This window comes from Ceratotherium simum, chromosome 11 (assembly GCF_057802395.1).
Source record: "Ceratotherium simum simum isolate JZ-2026a chromosome 11, ASM5780239v1, whole genome shotgun sequence".
NCBI classification, from domain to species: Eukaryota; Metazoa; Chordata; class Mammalia; order Perissodactyla; family Rhinocerotidae; genus Ceratotherium; species Ceratotherium simum.
The window spans coordinates 39,244,776-39,262,747 of NC_141910.1; the positions used below are offsets into that span (position 1 = coordinate 39,244,776).

Here is a 17,972-nt window from a genome sequence, read left to right on the forward strand (position 1 = left end):
TCAATATTCACACAGCTTTAGCACAAGTCAGGCAGAACGGATCTTGTTTTCAACAAAAATGCATTTTTTCTTGTGTGGACTGCAATAGGAATTGTACTTCTTGTTGACTCTACAAAGATAGGGTTCATTCAAGTCATGATACAACTCCTGGTCAAGGGTGCCAACCTGAATTGTCAAGCAAAGCGAAAAAACTGGTACTGTTTTTAAAAATCTTTTTCTCTCTTAATTAAAAAAAAAATACCCCACTCTTAAAGGTGGTACTGTGAAGATGACCTATTGTGAGTTAATTATACTTATTGTAATTTTTTTCTTTTTTAGAGTTTCATGTCATCCATTTGCAACACTCTTTTTGAAGCATTGTTTCCTGGCTCTTCCTACCCAACTAGATTTTCAGCTTTAACCATTTTAGGCTCAATAGCTGAAGTTTTTCCTGTCCCAGAAGGTAAGTTTTCAGTAACGTTTGGGGAAAGTATTTCTTTTTCTTGCAAAACACGTACTTGTTCAACATTTTGGTTTACTTGAAGTTTCAATTTTGTCGTCTTTTGTTTAGATTCTTACGGGAGGTTTTATTCTCGCTATATAATTCTTATTTGCATGTAATTAAATTTTTCAATAAGGGACATAAGGGAGAGAAACTGTTTTCAGTGATCATTATTTGGCAACCCAAAACTACAGTTTTCATGGATTATTCTTATTATGAGAATGAAGGAATTATGAATTATGCTCATCCCCAATTCATGTGTTGCTGCTTTAACATAGTGCCCAATCTGTGCTTTAAGTTTTAAAAATTAAAAAAAAAAAATAGTTTCTCTTATGTATAACATTCCTCAGTGAGTCTTTGTGGTTAAAATGTGGTTTCCTTTATATGCTATCTGTTTCGTAAGTCTCAATCTGGTTTCGGAAAGGCAATATGAAGATGTCATTTACAGGCATTCTGGTTTAATGATACCCTTTGTTCTTTTTGTTTTTCCTTCTGTGGGGTACTCAAGAGGAGAAACATTTAACTTCCCTCTGAATTGTTTTTTTTTTTCCCTTTTGACAAGAAATGATTCTTTTTATCCCCGTATATAAGTAACTGTGTGTTTTAATGTGGATTTCTTATTTGTGCTCAATCATTCTTGACTCTGGTCAGACAGAAAAATATCCTGCTCAGCTGTTCTTTTGGAGGGAATGGCCAGAGGACCAGGGAGCTTTGCAGTATAGTTGGATTTTTTTGTTGTTGTTTAAATTTTTAGGCAAAGTATAATTTTTTGATGGGGAGAAGGACAGTTATTTGCTGTTAATACAGGCTTGCTTCATTTGAAGAAAACCATTTTTTTCAAGTTTTTATTTTGAAAAAATTCAAAACAACAGCAAAGTTTCAAGACAAGTTCAGTGAACAGCCCTGTACCCTCTGCCTAGATTCATCAGTGGTTGATAATTTGCCATATTTACTTTATCTCTCTCTCTTAATAATTTTCTAACCATAACACAATGATCAAATTCAGGAAATTTACTGTTGATACAACGCTATTATCTAATATACAATCCATATTCAAATTTTGCCAGTTGTCTCAGTAAGTGGCCTTTTTTAGAAGAAAACACTTTTTCCTGTGATCTAGGAACCAATGCAAGATCACACATTGCATTTCGTCATCTCTTTAGCCTCGTTTAATCTGGCAAGTTTCTTATTTCATGACATTAACATTTTGGAAGAATGTGTCTCAGTTTGGGTTTGTCTTATTGTTTCCTCGTGATTTAAGTTATGCATTTTTGGTAGGAACATTGCATAGGTGATGTGACGTTCTTCTCAGGGCATCATATCAGGAGGTAGATGATGTTGGCTTGTCCTGTTATTCATGATGAAAAGTTTGATCACCTGATTAAAGTAGGTGAGGTAGGCCAAAATTTGACCTCCGTAAAGTATCTACTTCAAATCCTTAGAACCTGTCAATATGAGCTTTACTTAGAAAAAGGGTCTTTGCAAATGTGATTAAGTTAAGGACTTTTTTTTTTCTTTTTTTTTTTTGGTGAGGAAGATTGACCTTGAGCTAACATCTGTTGCCAATCTTCTGCTGTTTGCTGAGAAAGATTGGCCCTAAGCTAACATCTGTGCCCATCTTCCTCCACTTTGTATATGGGATGCTGCCACAGCATGGCCTGATGAGCGGGGCATAGGTCTGTGCCCAGGATCCGAACTTGCAAACCCCGGGCTGCTGAAGTGGAGCGCGCAAACTTAACCACTACACCACTGGGCTGGCCCCAAGTTAAGGATTTTATTTTATTTTATTTTTTTAAATGCCTTTTTTTTTTTTTTTTTGTGAGGAAGATCAGCCCTGAGCTAACATCCATGCCAATCCTCCTCTTTTTGCTAAGGAAGACCAGCCCTGAGCTAACATCTATTGCCAATCCTCCTCCTTTTTTTTCCCCCTTTTTCTCCCCAAAGCCCCAGTAGATAGTTGTATGTTATAGTTGCACATCCTTCTAGTTGCTGTATGTGGGACACGGCCTCAGCATGGCCCGACAAGCGCTGGGTTGGTGTGCACCTGGGATCCGAACCCGGGCCAACCAGTAGCAGAGTACACGCACCTAACCGCTAAGCCACGGGGCTGGCCCCCCAAGTTAAGGATTTTAAAATGAGATGATCATGGATTGTCTGGATGGGCCTAAATGCCATCACAAGTGTTGTTATAAGAGAGAGGCAGAGGGAGATGTGACACACAGAAGAGGAAGAGTCAGTGTGACGTTGGAGGTAAAGACTGGAGTAAGATGACTATAAACAATAGAATCCTCGCAGCCACTAGAAGCTGAAAGAGACAGGGAGTAAATTCTCCCTTTGAGCCTCTAGAGTGAGCGTGGCCCTACCAATACCTTGATTTTAGACTTCTCGCCTTTAGTACAGTGAGAGAATAGATTTCTGTGGTGTTAAGCTACCAAGTTTGTGGTAATTTTTTATAGCATCCACAGAAAATGAATACAGGGATATCTATCAGTTTAGGGAATTTCAGTGGTACTACAAATGAACTTAGAAAATGAAGTTTTACCTGAGAGTGACTGCTTATTCATTTAACAGAAAGTTTTCTGTACGTTTGATGTAGTTATAGTTGTATGTGGGTGTATGGGAAATAACGCTAGGCTGAATTATACTGGTAATTTTCAATTGAGAGAATAGTTTAATATATTTAAACCTACTTTAAAAATGAAAAACCATACTCATTTTCCCTAATGAATGAGTCATATATAATTGGGCAGTAACTGATGTCACAGTAATTATGTTAATTAAACAACTGGGAGGTAATGCAAATGCAGCAAGCCACATTATACCCATTTACTTGAAAGGAGGCTAAAGAGGCATGACCATGAAATATAGGATGGGAAATGTAAATTCATTCGTCACCTTTATCTCAAGAACTTTAATGTGGGTTTTTATATTATTTTACAGAAGGACTATGGTTAGTCAAAATAGTTTCTGCCTTTCCTCAAGTATGTCCTAGTTCAAGAAGAATAAGCCACATGCATCTTTCTTACTCAGAATAAAATGTCACAGTATTCATGGTGAAAAATTGGATTCCACAATTAGATTAAAAGAATTTGTTCAACAAATGTTTATTTAGTGCTTATTATATGTGAAGCAGCCAAGAATATGCAATGTACAAAATAAAGTGCTTCCCATTTTTGAGCTTAGATTTTAGTGAAGGGAGTCAGACAATGAATTAGCAAGTAATATATAGAATTTCAGCTAGAGATAAATACTGTAAAAAGATATTTCAAGAAGAGAAGGGGTAGGGGCATATAGAGTACCTGGGAGGATGGGGAGTGCTAGCTGTTTCATACAGTGGTGTCAGAAAAGACTTCAAATTTGAGTAGAGCTCTTAAACAACCAATGAGTCAAAGGAGAAATCACTAGGGAAATTAGAAAATACTTTAAGAGGAATGAAAACAAAAGCACAACATATAAGAACTTATGGGATGAAGTAAAGTAGTGCTTATAGGGAGATTTATAGCTGTAGATGCCTACGTTAAAAAAGATCCCAAGTCAATAACCTAACTTAACACCTCAAGGAATTAGAAAAAGAAGAGCAAACTTAACCCAAAGCTAGCAGAAGGAAGGAAATAATAAAGATTAGAACGGAGATAAGTGAGATGGAGAATAGAAGAATAATAGAGAATCAACGAAACCAAAGTGGTTTTTTAAAAGATCAACAAAATTGACAAAGTTTTAGCTATACTGACTAAGAAAAAAAAAGAAAGAAGGCGCAAATAACTAAAATCAGAAGTGAAAGTTAGGGACATTTCTCCTGACCTTACCGAAATAAAAAGGGTTATAGGACAATACAATGAACAATTGTATTTGTATTGTATTTCCAATAAATTAGGTAACCTAGAGGAAACATAAAAATTACTGACTCAAGAAGAAATAAAAAAATTGAACAGACCTGTAACAATAAAGAGATGGACTTAGTAATCAAAAGCTTCTCAGCAAGGAAAAGTCCAAGCGGAGTGGCTTCACTGGTGAATCTACCAAACATTTAAAGAAGAATTAACACCAGTCCTTCTCAAACTCTTCCAAAAAATTGGAGAGGAGGGAACATTTCCTAACTCATTCTATGAGGCCGGTATCACCTTGATACCAAATCTAGATTCTAAAAACAGCACAAGAACAGAAAACTCCAGGCCGGTATCCCTTATAGATATAGATGCAAAAATTCTCAACAAAATACTAGCAAACCAAATCCAACAGCTTATTAAAAGTATTATACACCGTGAGTAAGTGGAATTTATCCCAGGAATGTCAGGGTGGTTCAGCATAAGAAAAAATAGTCAGTGTAATATACCACATTAGAATGAAGGGAAAAAAACACGTGATAGTCTCAATTGATGCAGAAAAAGCATTGACAAAATTCAACACTCTTTTATGATAAATAAACACTCAGCAAACTAGGACTGGAAGGGAACTTCCTATATGTGATAAAGACATTCATGAAAAACCTACAGCTAACACCATACTCAATGGTGAAAGACTGAAAGCCTTTCCCCTATGATCAGGAACAAGATACAGAAGCTCACTTTCACCACTGCCGTTCTCCGTCGTACCGAAAGTTTTAGCCAGAGCAATTAGGCAAGAAAAAGAAATAAAAGGCATCTGAATTGGAAAAGAAGAAACGAATTTGAGCAGAGGTGTGAAGGAAGTGACAAAAACTTCATTTGCTTGCCTTAGGAATTTCACAGGGTTGTACTAACTTGTAAGTTAAGATTAAAGAAGACACCCACATGCTGATTTATATTGAACAGTATTCCTCAAATTAAGTAAGTATAGGAATGTTTTCAGTTATTATCAGGGGTTAATTTGTTAAAGGTTGGTAAATGTTCTTCACATTTTGCTATAAAACCCGTTATTCCCACAGTTGTTTAGTCTTAATCTTAGAGTTAAATGAATCCAGTGACTGCCATCATTCTTTTGTGATAGTTGTTCTGTTCGTTTCTTGGTTGGCTGAAATTCATCTTTCTTTGAGAAGAGTTTTTGGGGAAATGTAGTTCTTAATTTCTTGCACATTCAAAAATGTGTATATTACTGTTATACTTGATAGTAGAATAGGATTTTGACATACGATTTTTCATCACATCTCCTTTCCCTGAAGATTTTCTAACCATTGCTCTATCTAATAGCACTGTATGATGCTATGGTGAAGAGTGAAGCCAGCCTAATTTTTTCCATTACGTGGATTTATTAAGCTTTTTGCCTGAATGGCCAAAAGATTCCTTATCTTTGATGCCCAGTAATTCTATTAGGGTATGTGAGCATATTGATTATTCTGTGTCAGTTCACTTAAGGCATGGTAGGACTTTGGATGCTAGGTCAAGAAAACAAGTTTTATGAAGATTTTTAAAAAGATATATTCATAAATTTATTTGTTTATTTAAAAAATAACTTAGGTTATCTTTTATATAATATATAACCTTTTGAAAAAGAATGGAGTGGTTTTATTTGTGTTTTTTTGAATTTTTAAAAAACAGCTTTATTGGGACATAATTTGCATACCATACAATTCATTGGTTTTTGGTATATTATTAATTTTTTAAAATTGTGATAAAATACAAAAAATTTGCTATTTTGCCCCTTGTTAATTCAGTGGGATTGATTACATTCACAATGTTATGCAACCATCACCATTATTTCTAAAACCTTTTTATCACCCCAGACAGAAACTCTGTAACCATTAAGGAGTAACTCCCATTCCCCTCTGCCCCCAGCCTCCAGTAACCTCTAATCTAATTTCTGTCTCTATGATTTGCCTATTCTAGATATTTAACTCAAGTAGAATTACACAATATTTCTCCTTTTGTGTCTGGATTATTTCACTTAGCATAATTCTTTCAAGTTACATCCACATTGTAGCATATGTCAGAACTTCATTTCTTTTTATGGCTGAATAATATTCATCATATGTATATAGTACATTTTATTTATCTGTTGGTAAACGCTTGGGTTGTTTCAACTCTTTGGCTATTGTGCATAATGCTTCTATGAACATTGACGTATTCCAGAGGGATTTTTTTTTACTGAGGTAACATTGGTTTATAACAGTATATAAATTTCAGGTGTACATCATTATATTTTGATTTCTTTGTAGATTACATTGTGTTCACCACCCAAACACTAATTACCATCCATCACCACACACATGTGCTTAATCACCCCTTTTGTCCTCCTCCCTCTCCCCTTCCCCTCTGGTAACCACCAATCCAATCTCTGTCTCTGTGTTTGTTTGTTGTTGTTTTTATCTTCTGTGTATGAGTGGGATCATACGCTGTTTGACTTTGTCTCTCTGACTTATTTCGCTTAGCATAATACCCGCAAGGTCCATCCATGTTGTTGCAAATGGCAAGATTTCATCTTTTTTAATGGCTGAGTAGTATTCCATTGTGTGTATATACCACATTTTCTTTATCCATGGAATGGAGGGGTTTTGAACACATTTAAAAAAAATATTTATTTCCTGTTTGGAGAATTGTAATACTTATTATTTTATCCTTTTAGGAAACAAATTAATGGAAAATTTTATACTATTGTGGGTAAAGTATGAAATGTGAAGTTTTGTACAAATTTTCTATAAATTTGGCCAAATAACTTCAAAATATTGGTTTCATCTTCCTTTTATTCACTTTTAAATATTTTTTTTTTTCTAGGTGGAGTCCAAACAGTGTATCAGCTGAGTCATGATATTGATGTTGGTCGTTTCCAAACACTAGTGGCATGTTTTGCCAGCACTTTTGAAGAAGTGAAAATATTAGCATTTGATCTTCTAATGAAGTTACCAAAAACAGTTGTACAATTTCAGGTATTTGGACTTTTCCTATGTAAATGTAAATGTGATGTGTGCATGAAAACTTTCTATTTTAGCAGCAGGTAAAATGGTCTGTGGATTGTCCAGGCTTTTTGCATCTGCCTTCTTACATCATCTATTTCAGTTATCATTAATACCTCTACTGTTACTGGGTGATGGGATGGAGGAGGTCAGGATGGATGGTGGGGAAGGAGGAAATATAAGAGAAAACGAAGTCCAAATCAGTGAGCTTTGCTTGCTTTATTGTTTTGATGAAAAGAGAGGTGAAGGACAATAACCACAGTAGGTTTTATTGTTTACAAGATTATTGGTAGATTTCAGTTAACTGTGGTCTCCTCAGTTTCCTTGGACATGTTAATATTTGATCAAAACACATCACTTACAGTAACTTGAGTTTTTTGAGATAATCTCCCTGATTAGTAGACTAGGACGCTGAGTGTAAGTGAGGTAGAGAACATGTTTCTGGTTTTCCAATAAGCAAAAGCTAAACTGAGACTGAAACTCAGAGTCCTTGAGGTTAACAGCAGTCCTCTCTAGGCGTTCTTCCTCACCCGCAGCTCCCACTCTCTTCCTGACAACTTGCATTTCTCACTTTGACGTGGAAACCAAAGCTGGCTCAGGAGTGAGGGCACAGCATGGGGATGAGTCTGCAGGGGACCCCCTCACCCAGCCACTTGGCTGCGCCCTTGAGGCTGATTCAGAGCCTGTGAGGTCACCAGCAGCTGTGAGGTCACTGGCTCAAGAGCTTTGCTATGGCTTTCTGTTAGAGCTGTATAGAGACCAAGGGCACCTACAGGGGCTATAGCTGAGCCATGGTCTGGTCTCCGGCTATTAGGCTCATTTAGGGCCTGACAGCTTGTAGATGCAGTGGGCTTCTGTAGGAGCGTATGTCAGAGTGCATAGATGTCTATTTCTGTGGCTTCCAGGTGGCATTGCAAGATCTCAGGGCATCTTTTCTATCTTGGGTCCGTATTGTGAGTTGCTCTCCAGAGTCCACCTATCCCTGTGGTCTTTCAAGTGCCCTGGTGAGCAGAAGCTTCTTTGGTGCTTAGGCTTCTAATTTTTGTACCATGCAGAGTTTTTAAAGAAGATACTTTCTCTTCCTCTATTTCGTTTCTCCTCTCCCACACACCCCTCCCCCCTGCTCCTTACCATTCATCACACTGTAGGCTTGTATCATACATATAACTATGCCTCATTCCTGGCAAATATTTTGAGAGTATCTGGAGTAGGTAAGGTCTATGATAACACTTACATGAAAGACCTGCTCCTTATATGACCTATGAAGGGCCCTAGGGGGCCTCTGTATTTCTAATTTGATAAACGTGTTTGGTATATAGCCACTAACTGTAGAATTCAGGAAACTTAAGTAGCACATATGGCTTGCTATAGGATTTTGGTCTTTATACTATCTGGTATGGCTTTCATATTAGTAAAATGATCATAGGAATAGGCATTCAAGATTTTAAAATATTAATTACATATTTTCAAAGTCTTTCTTTGGATATACCTTATATAATATATAATTAATTTTTTAATATAGTTAACTTTAAAACATTTTTTGAATGCTAACCTAATCTAAGGACTTGTATACATGTATTTTTGATGGCGTATCTTTCTGATATATGATTTTCCTACTCACCTAGTCTATTGCTCTTCTTTCTTGTGTAGCTACATAGCCAAGGTCTTTGTATTATGTTTTGATTGACCGCAGTTGATAGAACAAAGATATTTTAGACTCCAAAGGCTATTTATTGTGTTTCTTACTAGTTTGTTAGTTAAGCAATTCAGGAACTTAACTGTCAGTTACAAAAAATGACTTAGATGCTTAATTGGTTCTTTCTAGTATTTATTTAGATTTGAGCTTTTGGCCACTATCTTTAAGTTTTTTAGGTCATAGAAAATTAAACATATCAAACGGCAAAGATTTTAAATTGAAATAAACTGATATTTGAATCAGTATGTTTGATATCTATTATTTGAAATTCTAAGACATTAAGTATTGGTGTACCTATAATCAAATTCAAAATTAAATTTATAATGATTTTTTACCTTATATTAGACCGTTATAGAATAATCCTAGTAGAATCAATGTTATTGAACAATGAAACCCTGAGTTCCAATGTGGTGAACGTACAACTTGTTAACCGTGGAGTTGAGACTAAGACCCACATCTCCTGTCCTCAGCCTAGTGCCTTTCTGTGCATGTTACAGTAGATTATCCTTTGTTCTCTCTCTCCTTTGGGACAGGCCACGTGAGTGGATGTTTATATGAGACAGAAGTGTGGGAGCTCTGATGCAGAATTTCTGAGGCTGATCTGATTGCTTTATTTTCCATGCATGTACATGGAGCTTCACCAGGAATAGCCTGGGGGATTTGTATTTTTGTATGGATTTGTATTTTTCTCCATTGAACTAGCTGTATGGAAGCGGGGGAGAGAGAAGGGCAGGAGTATGATGCCCAGGTAAAACAAACCTTGATATGTAAAAGAACTCTGGTCTATATAGAAATAATAAATATGATCTGGCTATAGTCATAGCAGAATTTCTGCAGGGAAAAGTGTACTTTTTGCTGAAGAAAGAAGTTCTTTTAAAAAAAAGCTGTATCAATGTTGAATTTTCCAACTGAAATTATTTTCAAGACTCTCATCACTGAAACTGATTAGTAATAATCATTAATTACTATAATAAAAGCTCTAACCTGTATTCAGGGAGAAAGAGAATTGAATTAATGTTCATATTGAGTTACAGTTATGTGGCAGGCTCTCTTTTTAAATGTGTATTATTCCTTCAAATTAAAGAAATGTTTCAGTGACAGTTACTGGGTCTGTGCTTTATTCTAGGATTCAGAGAAACTGCAAGGCTTATTCCAGGCAGCATTGGAGCTCAGCACAAGCACCAAACCGTATGACTCTGTAACAGCTTCCTACCTGCTGAACTTCTTAATCTGGCAGAATGCTCTGCCGTCATCTCTGTCTGCCTATGTCAAAACTCAGCACGTTGCGTGTGGGGATGGAGATAAGTCTGCTACTGTGGTGGAAAGGAACACATTAATGGGTTTGTATTGAGTAAATGACCTTTGGCTGTTATTTATCAAAACCAATATCTTACTCTCTCACTGTTCATTTGGTTAGAATATCTAATGGTTAAACGTTTACTTTGTGGTTTTTTATTTAAGAGATTACCAGCATATAAGCATAGTAGTTTACCAGCATATAAGAACACCCTGAATTTCTCTTATGCAAATAAATAGTTTATTCAGCTATAACACTTGTTTCGAAACAGAAGATTCATGTTAAATAAGTACATATACAAGTGTACATTAATAAAGCCCTTACTTAAATAAGACCTCTTTCTCTATCAAAAATGTACTTTTTTTCCTGCAGAAATGTACTATGACTATCCAGATCATCTTGTTGTTTTTCTACAGAGCTGAGTTCCTGTGTCTGTCAGGGTTTATGTTTTAACTGGCTGTCGTACTCCTGCCTTTTACTCTTCCCGTACAGCCAGTTGCAAACCTAGGGTCTGAGTTGGATTAGATCTAGTGATTTTCGGCAAATATTTGTTGGAGATTTTATGCTAGTAAGTCTTCATTTTGGAATTATACTGTTATTAAGGACAGATAAGGATTTTTATTTTTAAAAAAAAGGGTGAGATATAGAAAGAGAGTGGAAAATTATTCTTTCCAAGATGGTAGAAAAAACCATGAAAAAGAAAACTAATAAAGGCCATGGGTCGTTCTGGCGGGAGTGTGGCCATAGCTCTGGGAATAGAGAGATGACAGTACCGGGGAAGATGACGCTTGCCCACACTAATTGCTTCAGAGCTGGGTTCAAAAGGAGACGCTGATAGGATGATGGGAAGGGGTCTGCAATTGGAGTGAACTCGGGAGTTCCATGCTTCCTGTAAGGCTTTCAAATTCAAGACATTTTTAAACTTTATGAAATAAGTCAAACATACAAAGAAGATTTAAGTATATAGAAGATTTATATAGTAATATAAAATTTCACAAGTTTTGTTCCCAACCTAGGTGATAACACCCAGCTTAAGAAGTACAACAGCACCCATACCTTTGAAGCCTCTCCTTTATTCAAACCACCCCCAACATATAATTACTGTCCTATGTTTTATATTAATCTTTCGTCTTGTTTTTACCGTGATTTTAACCACTTGTGTATATATATCATTAAACAATATATTATTTTCTTTTACATGATTTTGAATTTTATGTAAATAGTACTATATGTAGTATACAAATTTACTACAATTTATTAATGATTCTCCTATTGATGGACTTCTTTTTTCTAAATAAATAATGCCATTGTGAGCATTCTTGTAAAAATCTTCTACTAGACATGTGTAAGAGTTTATGGTAAACAAAAAAGTAGAATAGCCTAGTCATAAAGTATGTGCATCTTCAACTTTACTAGATGATGCCAAATAGATTTTCAAATTACACTCCCAGCAGTAAATTTTGAGAGTTATGATGCATCACATCATCACCTTAACTTGGTATTATCAGACTTTCAGATTTTCCTGCATATAAAATGATATCTCACTGTGGTTTTATCTTGCATTTTTCTGATTGCTAATGTAATTGAGCGTCCTTTTACATGTTTATAAGCTGTTCACTTCCCCCTTCTATGAGATGCCTGTTCATATCCTTTGTTCAGTTTTCTCTGGGGTTGTTGGTCTTTTCCTATTACTTTTTAGGAGTTCTTTATATATTCTAAATATTAATAATTTACTGGTTATACACAATTCTAAAATTTAAAATATAACCCTCTCCCTCTTAGCAGTGAGAGGAGATATCTACTATGCTGGGATAACTGGATATCCACATGAAAAAGAATGAACTTGGACCTACTGCCTCATACCATATACAAAAATTAGCTTAAAATGAATCAAAGACCTAGATGCAAGGGCTAAAATGATAAAACTTATAGAAGAAAACATGGGTGTAAATCTTGGTGATCTTGGGTTAGGTAATGGTTTCTTAGCTATGACACCCAAAGTGCAAGTAACAAAGAAAAAATAGATAAATTGGACTTCATCAAAATTTGAGAGTTTTTGTATCAAGGACACCATCAAGAAAGTGAAAAGACAGCCTGCAGAATGGAAAACATATATGCAAATCCTTTATCTGATAAGGGACTTGTATCTAAATATATAAAGAACTCTTACAACTCACTAATAAAAGGATGTAACCAAATTAAAAAATAGACAATGAATCTGATTAGTTATTTCTCCAAAAAAGATAACCATCACAATAAGTACATGAAAAGATGATCAGTATCATTAGCCGTTAGGGAAATGCAAATCAAAATCACAATGAGGAAGCACTTCACACCCAGTGTGTTGGCTCTACTCAAAAAAATAGGTAATAACCAATGTTGTTGAGGATGTGGAGAAAGGGGATCCCTCATACACTACTGGTGGGAATGTAAAATGGCAGGCAGCAGCCTTCTTGCTCTGTGCTCACATAGAGGAAAGAGAGCAAGCTCTAATCTCTCTTCTTATAAGGACTAATTCCATCATGGGGGTCCCACCCTCGTCACCTCATCTAAACCTAATTACTTCCTAAAAGTACCTCCAAATACCATCACATTGGGGGTTAGGGCTTCAACATGAATTTGCGTGGGAGTACAAACATTAAGTCCATAACAGGCATATACTTAAGAGAAATGAAAACTATGTCCAAACAAAAACTTGTATATGAATGTTCATAGCGGCATTATTCATAATAGCCAAAAAGTGGAAACAGTGCACATATTCATCAACTGATAAATGGATAAATAAAATATGGTATATCCTTACAATGGACTATTATTCAGCCATAAAAAGGAATGAAATATTGATATGTGCTACGACATGAATGAACTTTAAAAACATCATGCTAAGTGAAAGAAGCCATGTATTGTATGATTCCGTTTATATGATATGTCCAGAATAGGCAAATCTATAGAGATAGAAAATAGATAAGTGATTGCCTAGGGCTGAGGAAGGTAAGAGGTGCAGGAAGGGGAGTGACTGATAATAGGTGAGGGTTTTTTGAGGGGTGACAATGAATATGTTCTAAAATTCACTGTGGTGACGGTTGCACATATCTGTGAATATACTAAAACCATTGATTTGTACACTTTAAATGTATAAATTGTATGGTATGTGAATTATATCTTAGTAAAGCCATTATATAAAAACACCACATCTGCTGTCCAAATAGGACATGACACGCGCACCTAGAGTCTGTTACCCCCCATAGAGGATGTCTAGGAGGAATGATTCGGAGTGAATGCTGTAAATGGATCCAGGAAGTCAGAGACAGACACTCAGTTCCATCTTAACTGGAAATGGATAACAGGCTGGATAACCTTGAAAGATCTCTTTTTTTATTCAAAACCTCTATTATAAAGTTCAGTTGAGTTGGGTGTTTTCATGGGAACTGTTTTGCTGTTCACAAATTTATAAATATGTTTTTAAACTGTCATTACTTTGGTGTTTTGCTTTTTCTAGTTATCAAATGCTTGCTGGAAAATCTTGAGGAAGAAGTATCTCAGGCTGGAAATTCTCTGCTTCAGGCAGCAGCATCATTTCCAATGTATGGGCGAGTCCACTGTATCACAGGAGCTTTGCAGAAGTTATCTCTGAAGTAAGGCTATCCACAGCTCTCTCCTGAGTACTCATTTTTGAGCTTTAAACCCTTATTGGAGTGTGTCCTGGGAAAGGAATGTAGTTTATTGCCTTAGAAAATGTAGATATATATAGATTAGATTAGATTATGTACATATATATGTACATAATGTACATTATTAGAAAATTAGATTAGAAATGTACATATATATACATTAGATTAGAAAATGTACATATATATACATATTTTTATGTCTCAAACAGTTCCTAGATTGCACAGTTTTGAAACCTAAATTCTTTCCACTCCCTTTGATCTATTAATTTCCATTTAAAAATTTTGATTTTTGCTCTTAGTATAAATTTCCTACATGTCTTTCTTGCAGCAGTCTGCAGTTGGTGAGTGAATGGAGACCTGTCGTGGAGAAGCTCCTTTGGGTGTCCTACAGGCTTTCTGCCGTCGTGTCTCCAGTCATTCAGAGCTCCTCCCCAGAAGGCCTCATCCCAATGGACACTGATTCAGGTCAGCAGACGATGAAAGCTAGAATTATTATATTTTTCTCCCGTAATCATTTCTTTGGAGAGATATAAAAGCTGAAGAGGGAAGAAAAGCAATTATTATTATTAATTATTAGAAATATTTCTGCCTTTTTAGTAATATTTTTAACTGTTAAAAAATAACCTAAATAAATAAATAACCAGGTGATGAGCAAGGTGCTTCCTCCCCTGGGGTAAATTGGGTTTTATAATATTGTCATTTCCGAACACAACTACCACGTAATTGCTGGGACTGGGAGACAGGCAATATAAATTAAAGAGGTGGGCAATAGATGGAGTTCAGTCAGAGAAGGCAGCTTATTAGGAATCTGGAATGGGCAAAGACCGTTTGACATACAAAGACCATTTAATTAAAAAAAAAAAATAGAAGGAGATACTCAAAACGCCCCAGATTGAACTCATGACCTTTCGTCTGCCTTTTCCCTCCCAACTCCTGTGTCTTTACAAATGGGCCTACCAAAGATCTCTTCCCGCAGATCAGGAGCCTAGGGCTGCTGATGTTTCTCCTTTGCTCCTTATATCTAGCCAGTTTCCACATTGTTTCAGTTTCCCCTTAAATATCTTTCAAACTTCTTTTCTTTTTATCTGTATCTTCTTCCCTTACTCTAGGCTTTTATCTTCTCTTGTTTGGACTACCCCAGGGGCCTCCCAACTGGTTTCCCTACAGCTACTCTTATCTCCTTCCATTTCCGTCTTGCTACATCCAAAGTAATCTTTTCTCATCACATAATTCATCATGTTACACATAATCTTCACTTGACCCTTGTGCCCTGCCCCACTCCCATCCCCTCTTATTTAAAATACTGGAGTCACCTCAGACCAGGTCCTGTGATAGTTTGGTTCTTGCTGCCTCACCAGTCTTGTCTCTTACCACTCTTCCCTTCCCAAAGAATTCTCCTTCACGGAGTTGTTGCAATTTAACAGGGATCTTGTCTATGTTTTCCTCCCTTGTGCTTGGTTGGCACAGTGCCTTGTAGAAGTAGGTACACAATAAATATTTGTTATAATGAATAAGTCAATGAGTGAACAATTCCTGAAAGGATAGGAGCCAAACTCAGTGCCTGGGATGCCCTAGGTGGCATTATTCCTGTGCTACAACAGGCCAGAAGGGATCGGCTGTTAAAGGTGTATACTAACACTAGTGTTTCTTTGAACACCTAGAAAATCATGAAGTAAATTCATATTTGGTTTTGAAATAAAGTTTGCAAATGCATTTTGGAGTGCAAATGAGAGGCTTGTATTAAAAACACAGTGAGTGTATCATAAACACACACTGGATCACACAGTGCAGTACCTTGGGCTGATAATTAAAGTAACCTGGAGTTGTATCTTTTGCATAGAAAGTGTTAGGTTTTGTTTTTTACTAAAAATGAGTTGGAAGATTGGTGATGGTTCATAGTAAGACACATTTATTTATTTATTTTGGCTGATAGTCTAAGTACCAAAATTTACCGCTTCAGTTTTCCTACTTAAATAGTGTATGAGAATAAGGAACATCCAGTCGTATTGTTACTATTTGGATCAGGCAAGTACCAGTATATTCTGAATGAGAAATCTTGAATATTTGTCACCTATTGTGGGTAGGGCCTGCAGAGTATGCTAAAATTCTGTTTGTTATTAAAGTTTTAAAATATCTGTTGGTCTCTAAAACTGTCTTTGGCCCACAGACTTTTCCTTAATTTTACCTTTTGTTTTTTCCTCTGGTTGTCTCCATTTTTCCTGTTTCTTTCCCATGTTATCTGCCATGCATTCTGAATTCCTTGAAAAAAGTCTCCCCCAAAAGCCATAAAAATGAATGAGTAGGGTTCTTAAAACTTTATTCTGATCCTCCCTCTTTTTTCTTAGTCTTTCCATGATTTCTTTTTGGGCTAGTGTTACTTTTTCATGGCTGTCAAAATTTGTTTTTTTTTGGCAAAATTTCATGGAAGCCACACATGAACATAAGATGTTGGTTAAATCATCATGATAGCAGTTTTTTGGTCTTTATATTTCCTAAATACCTAAAAGACAGTTGTTTAAAACAGGTATACAGTAAATACCTGTTCTTTGATTTGTTAATTTGTTTCAGATGATTACTTGTTATTTTTCTTTAAAAATCTGAGCCTGGCCAGCTTTATCTTACCTAGTCATCCATTCATTCCTTCAGCCCATGTTACTGTACCTATGCCATGAGCCAGTTTCTGTTCTAGGCACTGGCGACTCAGCAGTGAACAGACAGACAAAATGTTGCATTCATGAGCTTACATTTCCTAATCCAGTGAGTGCTTGGGGAATAAAAATGAAGTTTAATGTAATACTAGGACTGTAAATCATACTTAGAAAGCAGTATATTACATAATACATTTCAAAGTCAAATATGGAATCTTTATGATATTCCAAAGGATTGTTTTTCTTGTTGGTGGGGTTTCTTTTATGTCTTTGTAACTTTCTACCTTTAAACCTTGATAACTTATGTTGTAGGTGGGGAAACAACCTCATAAAACAAAATTGATTGAAGTTTATTGGTCTTCTTTCACATGATTGAGCACCATATTTCAGATTCCTAGACAACACTAAGAAAAGCAATGTAAATGAGATGGCTGCCTTTGTCACAACTATGGACAGTTCCTGTTGTGTTTTTTTGTCCTATCTTCAACCTCTTTGAAATGTTTGCCATATTTTAAAAGTATATTCAAGTGTCGTGAAGACCTTATATAAATAATTTGCACATTATCCACCTTGTGAGTCCCTTCTGAATAAATCTGATGATCGAGTATTGAAAATCACAAAATTTTTAAGGGCAAATACCCCGAAGGGAAATCTGCATGTGATGTGGCTCTGGGGCTTTATGTATTCTCATCTTTCTCCCTCAGAGTCAGCCAGCCGCTTACAGACGATTCTGAGTGAGATTCAGCCACGAGATACAAATGATTACTTCGGTCAAGCCAAAATATTGAAAGAACATGACAGCTTTGATTTGGAAGACTTGAATGCCAGTGTACCGAATATTGATACTTCTTTGGAAATCAAAGGTAATATCTATAAAATGAATGTTGTAATATTGTAATTAGTGTTTGTGACAAATAAAATGTACAAAATGCTCTTTTTATATAGTAAATCAGAGGCTGCAGACATGTGCAGAACACTTCTAGAAAATAAGGTCTTTTTGAACTTATAAATGATTTATTTGAGGAATGACTTGATAAGACTTTCACCAGAAAATAGTGTGCCCCAGTGCAGTATATAAGGTGCTACAACAGAAAGCCTTTGAGAGCTGACACCTGTTGTGACAGCCAGGTGACGTAAGAGCAGCGATGCACCGTGAACTTGGGTTTGGGCAGCAGCTGGCTTCTCTCAGCAGTGTGGTTCATTGTCGGCTGTGAGAGTCCTTACAGTCAAGCAGCCGTGTAAAGGAAGCAATCTGATTCCTCAGTAAAATGTGAGCAGCTCTGTTGTACCAAGCCTCCAGAATTCAAGTTTAAT

The 17,972-nt window shown here is 36.1% G+C and overlaps 1 protein-coding gene across 3 annotated transcripts in view; it reads left to right on the top strand.

Moving 5' to 3' along the window:
• THADA (THADA armadillo repeat containing) overlaps positions 1 to 17,972 on the top strand; it is a 313,262-nt gene that overhangs the window by 25,217 nt on the left and 270,073 nt on the right. For 2 of the 3 annotated variants that reach the window (XM_087436835.1, XM_014792321.2), the window contains exons 15-20: positions 319 to 442; positions 7,168 to 7,319; positions 10,169 to 10,382; positions 13,839 to 13,974; positions 14,339 to 14,475; positions 17,363 to 17,521. In XM_087436835.1, coding sequence (XP_087292961.1) covers positions 319 to 442; positions 7,168 to 7,319; positions 10,169 to 10,382; positions 13,839 to 13,974; positions 14,339 to 14,475; positions 17,363 to 17,521 — 922 coding nt within the window. The remainder of the gene's footprint in view (positions 1 to 318; positions 443 to 7,167; positions 7,320 to 10,168; positions 10,383 to 13,838; positions 13,975 to 14,338; positions 14,476 to 17,362; positions 17,522 to 17,972) is intronic. The other variant, XM_087436834.1, reaches the window with a different exon arrangement.